Source organism: Tenrec ecaudatus, chromosome 6 (assembly GCF_050624435.1).
Source record: "Tenrec ecaudatus isolate mTenEca1 chromosome 6, mTenEca1.hap1, whole genome shotgun sequence".
NCBI classification, from domain to species: Eukaryota; Metazoa; Chordata; class Mammalia; order Afrosoricida; family Tenrecidae; genus Tenrec; species Tenrec ecaudatus.
In genome coordinates, this window is record NC_134535.1 from 14,991,740 (window position 1) to 15,009,421 (window position 17,682).

The window sequence follows — 17,682 nt, forward strand, 5'->3', positions numbered from 1 at the left end:
GGTCAGGAAAGGAGGAATGGCAGTGGGAAACAGGGAGGGGGGCGGGACGTGTCAGTCCACTGTGAGGGCATTACAAGCAATGCCTGAAGCAAAATGGGCATCTTCATGAACAGACTCGGCAGGCCTCGCCTGTCTCACCCCATGGGCTTTTCCTTTCAGGGGATCCCCTTTAAAAAACAAGACACATGCGCAAACGATCCTCCAAGCACCAGCCGTGTCTCCCCTCCAATCTGCCGGGGGCTGTGGGGCAAAACTGAGTGTGGACGCCCGTGTGCCAGCACACAGCTCTGCGCCATGCTTCCAAGGGCTGGTTGTTCACCAGTGGACCGCCAGGCCTTTCTTCCACAGGACCTGCCTCTGGGTCAGCTAAGTGTTAACCATTCGCACCCCCCGGGATGGCCAGCAACAGCTCAGAGATTAGCCAGAAAAGCTGGGTTCTCGGACAGAGTGGAGGCAACGAAGCGCAGACACCTCACCCAGCACGTCCATACACAGGAGCCAGCGGAGGCTGCACACCTTTATTAACCATCCAAACAGGCAGAGCCAGTCCAGTCCAAGGCCTGTCCCCCACCCCACGCCACCTCACCGAGGGCAGGGTGGAGGGAGGGGACAGGCCACCAGCACAGACATCCAGACATATCCACGGCTTTCTTGGTGTAAGACACTCAAAGTACGTTTCCAGGAGTTCCGTGGCTCCATGCCCTGGGGTGACCAGCAGGAAGCGGAGGAGGCCAGAGAGGCGCAGGTCTGGGCCGGCAGGCAGCTCACTTGAGGCGGTACAGGACCTTGCGCTGCATGCGGTGCTGGATCTCGCCCCGCCGCAGCATGAGCTGTAGGACCTTGTAGACGGCGTGCTCCGGGTATTTCTGTAGGGCACAGGGCTAATGTGGCACGCACCTCTGGGAGGGGCCGGCACCCACCCGCTGGGCCCAGCAGAGGCCAAGCACCCCTCGGCCTGGCTCTTCACAGGCGCTCACATCCGAACCACCTTCCTTCGGCTCGGGTGAGACGGGGAGCCCTCAGGGGAGGAGCCACAGGGAGGAGGAGGTGAGGTTGTGGCCCACACTGGCACTGCCGGATCAGCCTATGTGGTGGTGTGTGCATTTTCAACATTGCAAAACTCAAAAAACAAACTCTCATCCATCAGATGATGCCCACTCATGGCAACCTTATAGGGCTGCCCCGTGGGTTTCTGAGACTGACTCTACAGGAATAGAAAGCTTCCTCTTTCTCCCTTTCAAACTGCTAACCTTGTGGTTAGCTGCCCGATGGGTAAGCCACTCCGCTACCAGGGCGCCTTCAAAATTAAAAAGTAAATTCAACTCAGATGGAAAAACAGGCTAGACCTGCATGTCACTGAGCAGAATACACTGAGGCTCAGGGGAGCTACATCATGTGCTCACTTATGTGGCAGGGCAGCCCCAGGGCGGGGGCAATTAAGTGGAAGGCAGCCCACCTGCTTGGTGAAATCCTGGATGATGCTGTGCTCCGACACCTGGGAGCCAATGGCAAAGCGGCGCTTGAGCTGCTTCTCGATTCGGCTCAGCATCTCCTGGTCCTCCTGGCTGGTGAAGCCTTCCACGCCTGCAGCGGACAAGTGAGGCAGAGGCAGGGGCAAGGGTCAGGGTGGGGCCTTGGGGTGCAGGGCCCCGGGCTTATCCACTAGGGGAGCCCTCTAACCCAAGGAAGAGCAGCCTGAGCCAGCCCAGGAAAGGCATCAGAGAAAGAGCGACAGTGCCCAGGTACATGGCCTGAGGAAGGGGAGCCAGGGAGAAGTGGCAGAAGCCTCTTTAAGGAGGACCACAGGTCTCTCTGGGGTGGGGGAGACAGAGGGAGGGCAAACATATGGGGAAGTATGGCCCAGGCAGCAGGCACGGGGCACTGAGATGGGCACTGCCCCGAGGAAAGTAAGCGTCTGCCAGGCAAGACCCCCAACAGCCTGCAAGGCCCAGCTCAAGCACGGTGGCCCCACATGAGCCCTGCAAGTGTCCTGTGTGGTAGGAAGCCCTTCAGGGCACCGTGGCTATGAGTCAGCAGACCCACCGCTCAGCTGCCACCTCCCTCCCTCGGCTCCCTGGTCCTGCTCGACCCTCAACGGTGTAGGGTGCTCACACCTGTCCCCACTTACTGTCCCTTCCTGAGGAATAGTCCCTGACTCAGCCATCTGCAGAAGCCTCCTGTGCTGGTCCTGCCACACTCCCCACTCCCCCCGCCTCATCCTGCATTTTGTACCATTGTCACCCTGCCCCCGCAGGGAGGAGAGGCCCCACCCCAGGGAACAGGTTTATATTCCCTTCCCAGCCCTCCCAGCAGCTCCTCAGAGTCAGATAGACCGAGGGACCTTACAGCAGAGAAAGCTCAATGGGGCTGCCACTCTGTGTGGAAATCCACTGGACAAACCACTCCTGGTGTCTAGGACCAAACTCAGTGCTGTCGCATTGATGGCGACACCGAGCACCGAGTCAGTTCCAACCCACACTGACCCTACACACAAGGGAACAAAGCACTGCTGGTCCTGCGCCCTCCTCACCATCGTCCCTGTGCCTGAGCCCATTGTTGCAGCCAGTGTCCACCTTGAGGGCCCCCCTCCTCCAGCACCCTTCTACGTGATCAAACACCATGTCCCACAAGGCACGGCGCCTGGAATTTCTTCTGGGAGAGAAAGCCCCGTTTTCCTCCCATGGAGGGGCTGATGGTGCCCACCTGCAGACCTTGTCAGCAATGAGGCAGAACTGCGATGCCACCAGGGCTCCCGGGCACCCAGCACAGTGCCTGGCACACACTAGACATGCAGGCGGTGTCTGCTGGGCAAACAGGAGGGCTTCTCCTGGGAGAGCTGCGCAGCGGGGCTCAGGAAATGACTGCGAGCAGGCTGAGCCCCGCAGGCGAAGACCACTGGGGAGAAGGGGGGGGGAGGTGACCACCACCTGGGGGCACTACGGGGAGCCCTCTGGGCACCCTAAAACAGGAGACAAGACCAACTCAGGAGGGCTGGTGTCACTAGATCAAGGGTCAAAAACCAAGAGCTGTTCGAGAACTGTGTGCCAGAGTCAGGGGGAAACCACGTGGCGGACGGGGGGGTATAGGGGCTCCCTGCCAGAGGCCCACCCGGCCCCTCACCTGACAGCGTGCCAGACAGGGCGGCATCCAGCGTGGACACCTGGAAGAGCCGCAGGGCCTCGTCCACGTCGGCCTCCGTGGCGAAGGGCTGCAGCTTCATCTTGCTGAGGGACTCGGCGATGCGCACGATGGCCTCCAGCTGCCTGAGGGGCCGGAAGCCGGGACGCACTGCTCAGGGCACTCCCCAATCTGCCAGCTGTCCTCATAGCCACCTCCCTCCCCTCCTTGGGAACCCCAAGTTCCAGTGTGGCCACCCATGCTCCCAGCGAAGCTGGTTCATGCTGCATTTGCAGCTGAGTGGGTTCCAGTAAGTGACTCCCACCCCAACCCACCCACACCACTGCAGCCGCCTGGGGCCTGGGCTGGAGGCTGAAGGTCTTGGGCTGGGCGGGGAGGAGCCTAGCCCAGACCAGTGATCTCCCGAGAAGACAGCTCTCCAGACTCGTATCAACACATTCGGCAGAGACTGGATTCAAACCAGGGGCCTGGCTCTGAGCTGCTCTCCTCCACAGGCCCACGGAGGACAAGCAGAAAGAAGTGTCCCTGAGCCAGGTTGGGCCAGCGGCTGGAAGCCTGTCTCCTGAGCCCCTGCCCAGACCTGCCCTCACCCTCCGGCTGCTGGCCACTCAAAGGGGAACCCCCTTTAGAGCAGAGGGCCCCGGGGGCTCCAGACTTAAACAAACCAAGGAATCCCTCCGAGGCCAGGGTGTCTCCACTCAGGGACCTTCCGTGGGCAGGGCTTCCCGGGTACGCTCACACACATACTTGCTCCTGGGCAGCCCCAGCCTGACCCTGGCACAGTGACTGGGCCGCCTGTGCCTGCTCCCCTCCCAGTGATGGGCAAGGCCGCAGGAGGGTCACTCACCGCACAGTGATGGGGATGCTGGAGCGGCGGTCGCTGTCCCGCTCGTGCTGCCGCGCCCCGCTCCGCATGATGATGTAGCGGTTCTTCAGCTTCTCTGCAGCCTCTGCAGACAGCCGGGGGCCACACCTCCTGCAGGGCAGTGGGGCGTAGCTGGCGTGAGGCCCCACACACCCTCCCGGGACTGGGCACCACCAGTAGGCACAGAGCTGAGAGCTGGCTGTAGGCAGGGGTTCGGGAGGGAAGAGCAGGGGGAGGGAAGCCAGGCCAGCTGCAGGGGTGACCAGTGTCCCTCCCTGGCCATGGGACTTAGAGCATTTCGTCACCAGGATGGCATTGCCCCCGGCCCATGACTGACAGAGGACACTGCCCAGAACCGAAGCAGCATCAGGTCTGACTGCCCTCCATATACACACTGAGGATGCACGGGTCTGGTCAGCATCCCCCCAGCCTAGCCCGCTACCCTGCTGGCTGACAGACCACCATGGAGTCAAGGAAGTTTCAGCTCAGCTCTTGTAAGAATGAGGCGGAAAAGAGGAGGGAGAAGGGGGGGGGGGCGCTATCCGCTTACAGTAGATTCCAGGACCCTCAACGGGCGTGGGCCAAGCCTTTACTCCAGACCCAGGGACCCTGAGGTCACCATGCCCCCATCTGCTCTGGCTAAACTGGGGTGCTAGGACCTGCCCAACCGCAATACTTCCACTGCTCGCCGAGGGCACAGGGCCTCGAGTTTCACCACCACCACCTAAACAGAACCAGGAGCCCTGGAGGAGCAGGGGCGCTGGGGTGCTGACAGCAGGCTCAGCAGCTTCAAATCACCAGGTGCTTCTCAGGAGGACAGAGCTTGCCACTCCCATAGTGGTGCGGTCTCTGAAACCCACAGGGGCAGTTCTGTGAGTCAGCACCAACTCGATGGCAGTGAGCTGGGTTTCTTGGTGGCACACTGAGTAAGTGCCCGGCTACTGGCAGAGAGGTCTGCAGTTCAAACCCACCAGGAGCTCCGAGGAAGAAAGACGTGGCAAGCAGTTTCTATAGAAACTATCGCCACGGAAACACTCCAGGACAGTTCTACTCCAATCCCCACGGCCCCCTTGAGGACTCATGTTCACCGATCAGACATAGGGGCCTCAGGTGACTTCCTTGTCCTTTATGTAACGGTGCCCCCACTCTGAAATCACTGAAGCAAATCTCTGTGCTCTTTCCAGCAAATTCTGCATCACAATCACCTCCACTTGTTGCATGACTGAAGCGCCACACTAACAAGCTGTAAAGTGTGAACCTGTTCCGATGTGCCCACCCTCGACTTCAACAACACTCAGAAGCAGACCTGTGCGTCAGCCAGAGCTCATCTGACCACGCAAGGGGCGCGGTGAGGCTTCCTCTGAGGGAGGGCCTTGAGGGCCAGCACCGACTGCAGCTGCCACCCACGCCAGCACTACAGTGTGCAATCCTGACCTCACCTGGGAAGCCAAGGCTCAGAGAGGTCAACTGCTGGCTCAGGACACACAGCCAGCATGCCCATGGCCGGCACACTGCCCTGCCTCCCTGCACGTCCAAGTTGAGGGGGCGGGGGGGTCTTCCACACCACCTAAGCCTACCCACTTGATTTGAAAACAGGAAACTGAGGCCAGGAGCCTGTGACCTGCGCGGGCTGAGAAGCAGCAGAGCTAATGCCTACAGAGTGGTGGGGGAGGGCGGTCCTGCAAGCAGCTGGCATCCCGCCCAGCAGGGACTCACGCGCGGCAGTAAGCGATGAACTTCTTCAGGGTGGCCAGGTCGATCTCTCCCTCCACCGTCGGTGCCTGCGTCTGCGTCAGCGCGCTCACGTGCAGGGTGATGACGTGCTTGGCCAGCATCTGGGGGCCGGACACACCGGCTCAGCCCACAGCCCCTCCCAGCCTGGGTCCCAACACAGCGGATGCAGCTGGAGCCCCAGAATCACGGAGCGGGGAATTCAGACCTCGGCCCAAGCCTCCTGCTCACCCCTAGTGCCCCCAGCCCCGCCCTCAGAAGATCAACTGGGCTTTCCACCTGAGCACTTAGCACCCCTGCCTCTGACGACACCCTGCCTGTCCACCGCAGAGGTGGGCACCCAGGCAGGCCCAGCCAATGACAGCCAGGCTCTGCTTCAGGTCTGGTCCGACCTCAGCCAATCAGAGTCCTCCTTGGGACTGTTGCTACTCACAGAAGAGGTGTGCCTGCTTTCCCTGAGAGCAGTGGCTCAACCTCCCTTATGCTGCGACCCTTTCAGACAGGTCCTCCTGTGGTGGTGACCTCCCCCAACCACAAAATTACTTTCGTTGCTACTTCATCACTGTCATTTTGCTACTGTGATGAATCAGGTGACGCCTGTGAAAAGGTCGTTGGAGCCCCCAAAGGGGTTGTGACCCACAGATTGAGAACCGCTGCCCTAGAGCCATCTCAGCCACCACAGGGTGACGCTGCCTGAACAGAGAGCCTCCACACAGGGCCTGGGCCCCCTGGGCTTGAAGCAGCACAGCCCTGGACCTGGATCACCCGTGCCATCCACCCAGGACCCCCGGACCCTCTACAGCAGCCCCGCCCGCACGCACCATGTCCCGCTCCTCGTTGTGCTCGTCCTTGACGATGAAGATCATGTCGAAGCGGGACAGGATGGTGGGCATGAAGTCGATGTTGTCCTCCCCCTTGGTCTCGTCCCAGCGGCCAAACACCGAGTTGGCAGCAGCCAGGACGGAGCAGCGGGAGTTCAGGGTGGTGGTGATCCCGGCCTGAGGGAGGCGGAGGGGTCAAGGGCTTGGCCGCGCCACCCCCTCCCCAGATTCCCAACCTGCCATCGCCCGGTCAGCATGCCCACCTTGGCGATGGAGATGGTCTGCTGCTCCATGGCTTCGTGGATGGCCACACGGTCGTCTTCTCGCATCTGATTGGGGGAGAGACACGTCCATCAGACCCACTACCAGAGGCGAGCAGTGCTGGGCCACAGCTGACTGTGGTGACAGCCGTGGGGGCCGGACTCACCAATGCCCGCTCTCCAGATGTGGACAGCGGCCAGCCTGGGAGGGTATGTCCCAGGACCACCCACTCCATGGGACGCCCCCTCACCTTGTCAAACTCGTCGATGCAGACCACCCCGCCGTCAGCCAGGACCATGGCCCCGCCCTCCATGATGAAGTTCCGGGACGAGGGGTCCCTCATGACGGAGGCCGTCAGGCCGGCCGCGCTGCTGCCCTTCCCGGACGTGTACACCTGCGTGAGGGCACACTGAGCGTCAGGGCCCAGCCGCTACGTGCTCCAGCTCCTGTCCCAGCTCCGTGGGCCAAGGGCCGAGAGGCTGAGGGCTGATCCCAGGTCTCAGGACACAACTCGAGACTCCCACCAGCATCCTCCTCTGCAGTGTGGGCTTCAGCCTGACTAGCTGTGCTTCCGGGCACTCACTCGTGTCAGCAGCTCCTCAGAGCCTCACCAGCACCCTGCGGAGGGCCTGTTGGGCCCAGCTCAGAGGTGAGCCCGTGGAGGCCCTCATTCTTCCCGTGGGACTCAGTGTGACCCGTCTCCTGACCCCTCCCCACCATAAGCCCGTCATCTCTGTGTACATCTGCGCAGCCCAACTGGGACCCCGGCGGTGGAGAGGAGGGTTGCCCCTGCCACTCACCCCAATCGGGGAGCACTTCTCCACAAACTTCAGAAGCTGGGACTTGGCCGTGCCAGGGTCCCCCAGCATCAGCAGGTTGATGTCTCCACGGCGAGTGAGTCCGTCTGGGAGCCTGGGGGAGCAGCGGGGTGAGAACCCACCCTTGGGGGGGCGGCTACCAAAGGGCTCAGTGCCAGCAGGCAGGGGACACACCCAGCCTATCACCCTCCAGCCGAAGGAGCCTCACTTGGCGGAGAAGCATTAAACTCGGCACTTGTGGCTGTGCCTGGGCGCCCAGCAGGTGGCAGTAAAACTCGCTCAGGGGCGAGAAGCGAGGCTGTCACAGCAGTGACACAGGAGAGGGCAGGCTCCCAGCTCCCCGCGACCCTGAACAAGCCCTTCTAGGAACCCTGCCTCAATTTCCTCATCTACAAAATGGGTGCAATATAACTTTCTCACAGGGTGACTGGAAAAACTGGGTTTCAGACGCAAAAGCCTTCACAGGATGCCGGGGCAGGGGAACTCTCAGCAGAGGTCTAACGTGGTGTTCTAACATTGCTCTCGAGCTGCTGTCGGCTTCTGTGGCGACCCCAGTGTCACGGTAGCACTGGGCTCCCCGGGGTTCTCGATGGCTCATTTTCTAGGCACCCCTGCTGGGGCTCAAGCTTCCAACCTTTCAGTAAGCTGTGCAGTGTGTTCCCATGGGTGCTACCCAAAAAGCAAGCTTGGTAAGCACACTCACTTGCACTTCTTCCATCTTCACTACAAACGAGTAAGCACAAGGGAGCCCGTGCTTGCTTTTCTCATTAGGGGACCCACGCTGCACCCAGGACTACCAGTCAATGTTAAAAACAAACAAGCAAACCCAGTGCCCTGGGGTGGATTCAGATCACTCAGCACAGAGACCCTACAGCACAGGGAAGAGCTGCCCCCGTGGGTTTCTCTGACGGTCGGTCACTCTTGACTGGAGTGAAAGCCTGGCCTTGTTCCCCAGGAGCGGCTAGAGCAGCCCACTGTGTGACCACTCTGCCACCAGGGAGGCCCGCTGACTGGTACACGTTGGCTCTTAATGTTAACAATCCTGCTACCGTGGTTACTTTCTGTAGCCTCGGCCTAAGCCACAGGTTTCCCACTTGTGGGAGGTGGTGTCTCTGCCCGGTCACACAGACCTTGTCCTCTCCTGTTCCCAAGTCGCCAGTGCTGTCCCCTTGCTCTTGCCAGCACACTTCTCCCCGCCAGCTAAGGTGGGGATCAGTCCCCAGCCAGGATCCCCCCTCCTCTAGCTTAGGGAATCAGCCCCACACCAGCCACCAGCCACCCGCCAGGCTGGCCTTGAGGAAGACCTGGTGGGCAGGAATAGAGCCAGGGTCCCATTCAAGTCTGCCTTATCAGGTGGGCCGCTAGGCCCAGCTCCTCACCTTTTACGGGAGCCCCCGAAGAGCAGGCAGGCGATGGCCTTCTTCATGTCCATGCCCCCAAAGATGGAGGGCGCGATGCTCCTGGAGATGACCTCGTAGATGTGGGGCTGCGAGGCCAGGCGGCGGAAATCCTCCTCCTCCTGTGGGGTCACGGCCCCCGCGAAGCTGCGGCCTGGCGGACAGGGGAGCAAGACGTGATCACAGGGCACCCTCCTGCAGCCCGTTCCCCTGCCCTGCCACGCACAGGCTCCCAGAGGGGACACGTGCAGCCCTGGCCATGTGCCCCTAGCCAGGACCTCCGGGACCACCACAGAGCCTCTCATTTAGCGGAGAGGAAGGGGCTGTTCCAGCGAAGGAGCCACACAATGGCCACTACGTGGAGAAGGCGGCACGGGGGCAAGGGCTGAGGCCCAGGCGCAGTGAGGAAACAGGCTCTTCTTAATCTACAGATGGACCCTTCTAGCAGCCTGGGCAGTGTCAGGGGCCCCAGCACCAGCTGCCTCTCAAGGCCCTGAGCTTTTTGAGAGAATGGAGTTGGCCACTAAACTCACCTGACCCGTCAGTGTCCACCTGGATCCCCAAGACCCGGACGTAAGAGCTGCGGATGCCCACGCCCACCCTGTCGCCACCTCGGCCTCGGCGGGAGGTCAGGCCAAACTTCTTGATGGAGTAGATGCCCATGATGGTGACTCTGTTCCCGGGGACGACTTTGTCACACAGGTACCTGAGAGAACATGGCCGGGGAGGTGAGCGCCTGGCGGTGGTCGGCAGACCCCCAGTGCCCCTGGTGTGCCCACCACACCCACAATCCACCTGACCCTGTTTCCACCCCTCTGTCCGGCACCAGTGCCTAACCTCACCGTGGCACTCATGGCTTAGCAGGCAGTGTTAACAAGCCAATGATGGGACGCCCAACCCCTGGCCAGCTGCCTTCTGGACTTCATGTTAGGCTGGTGAGGGCCTGGGGTTGACGATCCCAACGTTGCAGAAGCCTCTCTACACCTATCTTCAGTCAGACTTGTCACCAGTCTCCCTCCTTTTTCCCTCCCAGCCCCGTGAGTTCGGCTGAGCCCACCTGCCTCTCACCCTGACCCCAGAGGCAGCGGGGCCTGGAGGGGCCCAGTGATAGGTGGGTTTATTGTGCCAACCTGGCCTATGAACACAAGTGGGATTAACTGAAGGGCAGAGAGATAAATGGCTCAGTGAGCCTCGCCTTTCTAGTCTCTTGCTCTTTGATTATCAGACCAGTGTGTGGCTGCCTTACCTTGTTCTCTGCCTCATCTTGCTAGCTACACTACCTGTGGGACACCTAACCCGTGGACTGTGTCGCTATACTTTGAAGTTCCTTCAAGACCTGCTTCGCCACGCTACTGGAGCTGGGGACTGTCAGACCCTGTCATCTGGCTGACTGTTGGTGACCTGCCTTGCTGTTTGCTGCCTGTGGCCGGACTGCCTGAATTGCTCTACAGAGGACTCAGCTGTCTGCTTCCTTGACTTGCACCCGGCGGCCCTCAAGACCTGAAGGCCTGCCAGTGTATTAGCTGTCTCATGGAAGTGAGTTGCACTGAGCCATTTGTATTGCTCTATAGACTGATTAGCTGTTGTCTTCTTATGGTGTAGATCTATCTATAAATATGTAAATATGTACAAAATCTTAAGTGTCCTGGCTTGGTTTCTCTAGAGAACCTGGTCTAACAGGCCCTCGGGCTGCCCCCAGCTGCTCAGCTGAGTCAAGGCAGTCGCTATGCCCCTTCAGGTCTCAAGCGCAACTGAGGTGGGGGATGACCCAGCCGCTCCTGCTGTGGGGTTGGGGTCAGATAGCAAGAATCACAGTCCCATGGAGGGGCAGCACCGCCCGGGATGGCCCTGTGACGCCTCTCCCGCGCTGGAGACGCTGGTGTGCACTATCCTATCTGACTATCTGTGCAGAGGGGCCCGGGCCCGGGCCGTGTGCTGCCCTACTCGGAGCTGACGGTGGGCTCAGGGTGCCCTGACCCTTAGTCTCGGCCAGCTCCTCCAGGCTCAACTGCCTCCGCAGGGGCTGGGGAAAGGCATGGGCACACTTCCAGAGGTCACCTGCCAGAACAAGGGCCTGTAGTTTCAGGGCTGGAGGGGAGCACGCCCAGCCCCCTCTTTAGGCGCCGCTATAGCACCAGGGGCACCCTGACCGTAGGCCTGGGGGGAGAGGCTTTCCCTGCCACTGGGTATCGGTCTTGCAGTGGGGGAGGGCACGCCTGAGACCCTGTTCTATAGTGACACAAAGAGGAGCTCTGTTCTAGGGACTGAGGGAAACGCCGGGTGTAGATGTCACACCCAGCTCCTGTCCACGCGAGGCCAGTCAGCGCCCAGCCACGAAGCGGGCTGAAGGGAGCCCCCAGTGGTTAGGGAAGGAGAGAGGAACGAGATGGGCCCACCAGGGACTAGCTGGGCGCCTCCCTCCCCTCTGCAGCCCGCCCACCTGTCACAGTAGAGCTGCATGTGTCTGGGCATCTCGCCGTGGGGCACCGCGTCAGGCAGCTCCTGCAGCTTCAGCGTCTGGAAGTCCACACACTTGCACTTGTCGGGCATGATGAAGTACGGGTCCAGAGGGCACTTGGGGCGCCCGGCCTGATCCCTGCGTGGCATGGTGGAGAGGGGACCGGTCAAAATTGAGTCACCATGAATCAGTAGCAGGGCCTGAAGGGTCCCCGGATGAGCTGGGCCGGACACCAGGTTGCAGGTGGGAGACCCACTGGAGGCCGGAGGGCAGCAGACAAGCCACAGCGCCTCGCCCTCGAGGGCCTCAGGGAACACAGGGAAACCAATCAAAGCCATTCCCCAACCCAGGACGACCACGGCAGGGCAGGACAGAGTCATCCTTGACAGTAGCCATTGTGGCCAAAGCACCCTCCTGGGTTGTCCCTCGGAGCAGCAGCTGGTGGGACCCGAACTGCTGACCTCTGATGTCAAGCGCTTAAACCACTGCACCACCTGGAGCTGGATTATCCACGCCCTGACTAGCCCCAAACTCACATCCCACAATCGGTTCCAGTGAGATTGCGAGACCCTCGCGACCACTGTCAGGTCTCTGTGCGTCACTCCTGAGTGAGAGCCCGTGCTGACGGGGCAGCTTCTGGGCTGGGCCGCCGTGCGGTCAGGAGCTAGAAGCACCAACCGCCCCGAGAAAGGGGAGGCTCTCCACTCCCTTCAGTGAGTCTGGGAACCCCATGGCCATCAGAGCCTGTCCTGCAGGGAGGTTTGGCGAGGAAGTGACTCCACTCGATGGCAGCGAGGCTGGTTTTGGGGGTGGGTACATTGATGGCAGTGAGGTAGCTAATGGGCTCCGAGAGGTCAGCAGTTTGAGCCCAGCCAGGCGCTCTGCGGAAGAAAGGTATGGCAGTCCGCTTCTGTGTACTTACAGCCTCAGGAAGCCTGCAGGGCAGCAGCTCTGCCCGCTGCAAGCCAACGACGGCTGCAGCAGCACAGGCGGGGGACAGAAGCTCAGGCCGGATGTGTCAGAGGACATGGAACAAAGGCTGTCACTGCTGACGCCAGATGGACCTTGGCTCAGAGTAGAGAATGTTTGCTTCTTCTACTGACTGCACAAAGGCGCTGGATTGTGTGGACGATACTGAGTGACCTTGAGAAGGGGAACTCCTGAGCACTTTACTGTGCTCATGAGGAAGTCAGACATGAAATCAAGAGGCAGGCATTGTGACCCAAACAAGGGCACGCTGCAGGGTTTAACATGCTGAGCAAACCATCAGAGAAGCTGGATTCTACGAAGAAGAATGCAGCATCGGGATTGGAGGAATGCTTATGAACCTGCAATCTGCAGATGGCACAGCCCTGCTTGCTGAAAGTGAGCAAGTGAAGCACTTGCTGATGAAGATCGAGGACGGCAGCCTTCAGGATGGATCACAGCTCAATGCAAAGACCAAAACCTCACAACTAGACCAATCGGCAACATTAGATGAATGGAGAAAAGGCTGAAGTTGTCACAGAGTTTGTCTTACTTGGATCCACAATCAATGCTCATGGAAGCAGCAGTCAAGAGATCAAGACAGATTGGATTAGGTCAGAAGTTCTCAACCTGTAGGTCGTGACCCCTTTGGGAGTTGAATGACCCTTCCATAGGGGTCATCTGATTCATCACAGTAGCAAAATGACAGTGAAGAAGTAGCAACGAACATAATGTTATGGTTGGGGGAGTCACCACCACATAAGGAACTGTGTGAAAGGGTCGCAGCCTGAGGGAGGTTGAGAACCACTGGATTAGGTCTATCTGCTGTACACGACCTCTTCAGAGTATTAAAAAAGCAAGGATATTACTTTGAGGACTAAGGTGAACCTGACCCAAGCCACCGTCTTTTCAATGGCCTCCTATGCATGTCAAAGTTGGACGCTGAATAAGGAAGACCAAAGGAGAATGGATACATTTGAATTGTGGAGCTGGAGAAGACTGTACCACGGACTGCTAAAAGAACAAGCAGGCCTGTGTGAGAAGAAGTTATGCCAGAGTGCTCCTTAGGGTCGAGGATGGCCTGACGCTGTGACTCCCTTTGGACGTGCTGTCAGGAGAGCCGTCCCTGGAGAAGGACGTCATGTTTGGTGAAGGGGAAACAGGACGGTGCTCAGAGATGGGAGTGACGCCTTGGCTGCAAGAACAGGTTTGGGCACAGGAACAATTAACTGTGAGGGTGGCACAGGACCGGGCACAGCGTGGGTCACTGTGGGTCAAACTGACTCAATGGCACCTAACAACACAGGGCCACTGAGTTGGAATCAACTTGACTCCAGAGGGTTTGGCTTGGTTTAGGGTCTTCAGCAAATCCCACAGCCAAGCATCAGGCATGATTCTGGGTGCAGAAGACCCCCACTGGCCAAGAGCCAAAGGGCCCTGCTCTTAGGAAGCCCAGTTCTTGTCAGGCAGAAGAGAGCAAACCCCCAGAGACGGCTGTGCTGGAGCCTGGAGAAAGCAGGCCCCGGGGTGTGAGCACCCAGGTGACTGGCCGGCTAGGGGAGAATTGACGTGCTCTCAGCAGCACACTGGAGGGACAGGAGACAGCACAGTCGTGCAGCCTGAGACAAAGTGCTCAGACACAGAGAGACTCAGAGGCACCTGGGTGGCCACGGAGAGTAGGCAAAGAGGACAGAGGGGCCAGGGAAGACAGACTCCCCTGGTTCCAGGTGAGGCCTCGTCACAACAGAGGTAGCACAGACGGGAAGAGTGATTCTGTACCTAACAGGCCTGGTGGCGGAACCAGAGAGGCTGCTCTGTTCAAAGGCAGGATGGAGAAAGTGTTCAGAGGCCAGGGTTGCAGGCCTGTGCCCGCTCTGCAAGGGCATGCCGGGGACTGGGTCTGGGACAGGAGGGCCACGTGCTCCACCTGGGCGTGCCTGGTGGAAGGTCTACTGGACACCCGCATGGGAGGTCGGCAGGTTGTGGACAGCCCGTGTGGGCCACGTATCAGGGTACGACAGCCTGGGCCACCTCGGGGTGAGCCTGGGGCATTGCATTGCTAAGGTCGAGGAAGCAGTGAGAGCAGAGGGTGGGGTTCCCTTGGATCCAGGGATGGAAAGGGCCAGCCCAGTGTTGCAGGCCCTAAGGGCACACACAGTGAGATCATCAGCCTGCTGACCTGAAAAGAGATTCCTGATGGACACACCTCTGGCAGCTTTTCTTTCCCATCCCCAGTGGGGAGGTCCCCCCTGCAGAGGCTGTCTGGGCACCCTAGCAGGGACAGAGCTCACCTACATGGTGGACCAGCCTCTCATCACCCCCCTGGGCCACCTCCAACACACACACACAGACCCAGCCACTCACGTGTTGCACTTCCTGGGCAGGGCGTAGCCCTCCAGGCCTGGGCGCAGGCCAATGTTGGTGACGGTGTTGCGGCAGCTGCGGCACTGGATGGCGATGCGGGTGGCCTTGGCGCGTACCGCGGTGGCCGCAATGATGATGCCGGGGATCTTCACCAGGTGCGACATCATATCCGACTACAACAGAAGCCCCGGGAGATGGCTGGTTACATACAGGGAGCTGGCACGGGCCTGCCTGTCTCCGGAGGCCCCTCCACAGCCCTCAGACCCACCTTCAGGCTGCGGATGTTGGACGGGCTGGCTTCTGACTTGAGCATGACCTGGATGTCCTGGAGTGTCTCCTCGCCGACGGGCCGGGGCCGGGTCACCTCATCGGCCACCTCCTTGGCAGCTTCCTCTAGCTAGAGGGAAGAGGCAGGGGGCGGTGTTGACAGACCGACCTGGGCAGCGCTGGCCCTGGGGGAGGTGGGGGCGGGCTCAGGGACAGGGCTGCCCCTCACCAGCTGCAAGTGCTCGGCCGGCTGCTTGTATAGGTAGTCAGCCAGGTCCTCGTCGAAACTGGCCAGCTCCTCCATCTCCACCTCGATCCAGTACTCGCCCAGGTTGTAATGCCGCTTGAGCTCATCCCTGCAGCAGGCAGGGCAGGACGGAGCAGGGCAGGGGAGGGAAAGCACTGCTGGCTGAGTGACGGGGGCCTGTGTATCTCCCTGCCAAACCCCTCACTTCCTGGGTACATGTCCAACTCGTTATGAGCCTGAGAGGCGGCATCCAGAGCATCATGGAGGCAACCACGGGGCCCTTGAAGGACAGGGCACCACTCAGAGGCAAGGTCCTGCCCATGGGTCTATTGGGGGCACTCCCTGCAACCTCTCACAGCAGGAGCCGACCTCCAACCGGGAGGGCCCTGGGCAGCAGGGACCCCGCCTTGTCTTGTCAACCAACACACAGGCTTTCTCAACGCATCCTCTGCAAGCCCTGTCACATTTGGACACTGCTGACCTGTGCCCAGCCTGTTCCAGGCCTCAGCACAGGACCCCTCCTCTTCTACCTTTTATGTAGGAGCCACATCACGGCCCCTGCTGTCCCCGAGAACCCCGTGCACTAATTGGCCACCCCTGTGAGCCTGCAAATGGCTCCCTCCTGAAGGCTGCCTCCATCTGGAACCTTCACTACCGCCTCTACCTTCCCCATCCCTCTGCTGCAGTGCTGCCTAGGACGTTCGCTGCTCTCTGGGCCTCGGCCTCACCCAAAGGAGGACCAGACCAAACCAAATTAAACTCACTGCACTGAGGTGAGGCCGACTCACAGTGACCCATAGGACACAGGAGAACCGCCCCTATGAGGTTCCGAGGCTGAACTCCTTCGGGGAGTAGAAAGCCCCATGCGTCTCCTGAGGAGCAGCTGGTAGTTTCAAACTGCTGACCTTGCCGCTAGCAGCCTGACGAGTACCCACTACGCCATCAGGGCTGCTTTCACGAGGACAAGTCGTATCTTTCTAATGGCCAGGCTGGACTCCAACTCCTGCTCCCTGCATCTTAAGGAACTGGGGATAGAGGCAGGACCTGCGCTAGGACGTTCAGTGGACTAAGCAGGGGTGTCCTGTCCAGGTCGTTGGGTGCAGGCATAATCAGTACATTGAGAAGCCCCTGAACAAGACATGAGACCTGTCCCTTGTCCCAGCTGAATTGTCGGGGACCCCCTCAATTGGTATGGCACCCGGAAATTAACTCGAGCTATAAAAACTCAAAACTCACTGCCATGGAGTTGATGCCAACTCAGAGTGACCCTACAGGGCAGGGTAGAACCGCCCCTGTGGGTGGGTTTCGAAGACTGTGACTAAATCCCTTCACTCGCTCAGGGAGCACCATACCAACTCCCTGGGACCCGCGCACCCGGCTGGTGCCCACATCTGCCAAGGCAGCTAGGGCGCTGCCAGGGTCGTGGGTCGTCCTCTCCCCACCCCATCTCCACCCTCCGCAGCAGCGGGCTCGTCTCAGGCGCCCCTCCGGCGTGTGCACCTGTATTTGAAGGTGAAGCCGGTGCGGTCGGTGCCCACTCGGTACTGCCGCAGGAACTCCTTGAAGCGCCTCTGCAGCTGCGACTTGCGGGCCTGGCCCTCGTCGGCCCCGGGCTCCCCCCCGAAGCTGTCGCTGTAGAAGATGCCAGGGTCGTCGAAGCCCGACATGACTGCACCTGGCAGAGGAAGCGAGCGCTAGGGCGGACTCGTACGCCGGGGCCCCGGCTCTGAAGCGAGGGCGGGGGATGGTGAACCCGCGCTGGAGCTCCGGCTCCCCCGGAAGAACCCTCTGCCGCAGCCATCGAGACCCAGAGCGCAGATGCCAACCGAGCCCCGGGGGTCGGCCCCGCGCCCCCCACGCCGCAGCCCCACCGGCCCCACCTTTCCCGTCCCGAGCTCCGCGGTCCCCGGGAGACAAGACCCTCCACGCTCCGCCGCCAAGTTTCGCGGGAAAAACGAGAAGGCGCGTTCAGACGCGGCGGCTACTGCGCCCCTATTGGCTCGCCGGCGCGCCGCCGCCCACGATTGGACCGCTCTGAAACCCGTGATCAAAACCTGGCCCGCCCAGCCACGCCTCCCGCCGAAGGGGATTGGCTGCGGGCTGGTGACGTCAGACCCGCTTCCATCCGGGCTCCATTTTGTGCGCCGGACAACCAATTTGGCGCGAAAGTTCTTTCCCGGGTGGAAGCAGGGGCGGCGGCGGCGGCGCAAAGATGGCGGAGGGGACGGGACGGGTCCGAATCTTCCCAACCTGTCTGAAAGGATCGCTGAGAAGGCCCTTGCTAGAATGGGAACACGTGTGGACCGGAGCTCAAGATCATGCCGGGGACCAGCTGACTCGTCGGGTGGG

At 60.5% G+C, this 17,682-nt stretch overlaps 1 protein-coding gene across 1 annotated transcript; it reads right to left on the reverse strand.

The window, feature by feature from the left end:
- Nucleotides 1-490: 490 nt before the first annotated feature.
- Nucleotides 491-17,337, reverse strand: MCM5 (minichromosome maintenance complex component 5). Its single transcript, XM_075551009.1, has 17 exons — nucleotides 17,214-17,337; nucleotides 16,834-17,008; nucleotides 15,316-15,442; nucleotides 15,088-15,216; nucleotides 14,820-14,992; nucleotides 11,472-11,627; nucleotides 9,565-9,737; nucleotides 9,014-9,185; nucleotides 7,617-7,728; nucleotides 7,067-7,210; nucleotides 6,819-6,884; nucleotides 6,556-6,732; nucleotides 5,720-5,838; nucleotides 3,986-4,114; nucleotides 3,121-3,263; nucleotides 1,457-1,584; nucleotides 491-866 (listed from the first exon to the last, which is right to left on the reverse strand). The coding sequence occupies exons 2-17, from the start codon at nucleotides 16,998-17,000 to the stop codon at nucleotides 765-767; spliced, it is 2,217 nt and encodes a 738-aa protein (XP_075407124.1). The 5' UTR covers nucleotides 17,001-17,008; nucleotides 17,214-17,337; the 3' UTR covers nucleotides 491-764.
- Between the last annotated feature and the right edge of the window lie 345 nt (nucleotides 17,338-17,682).

What these genes read in the sequence shown, in the direction of transcription:
- MCM5 (XM_075551009.1), bottom strand. Translation starts at nt 17,000, where the DNA reads ATGTCGGGCTTCGACGACCCTGGCATCTTCTACAGCGACAGCTTCGGG. An exon ending in GGCTTCACCTTCAAATACAG is followed by an intron (nt 15,443 to 16,833) that starts GTGCACACGCCG and finishes TGCCTGCTGCAG; the next exon opens with GGATGAGCTCAAGCGGCATT. An exon ending in GGTGGACACTGACGGGTCAG is followed by an intron (nt 9,186 to 9,564) that starts GTGAGTTTAGTG and finishes CCTGTCCGCCAG; the next exon opens with GCCGCAGCTTCGCGGGGGCC.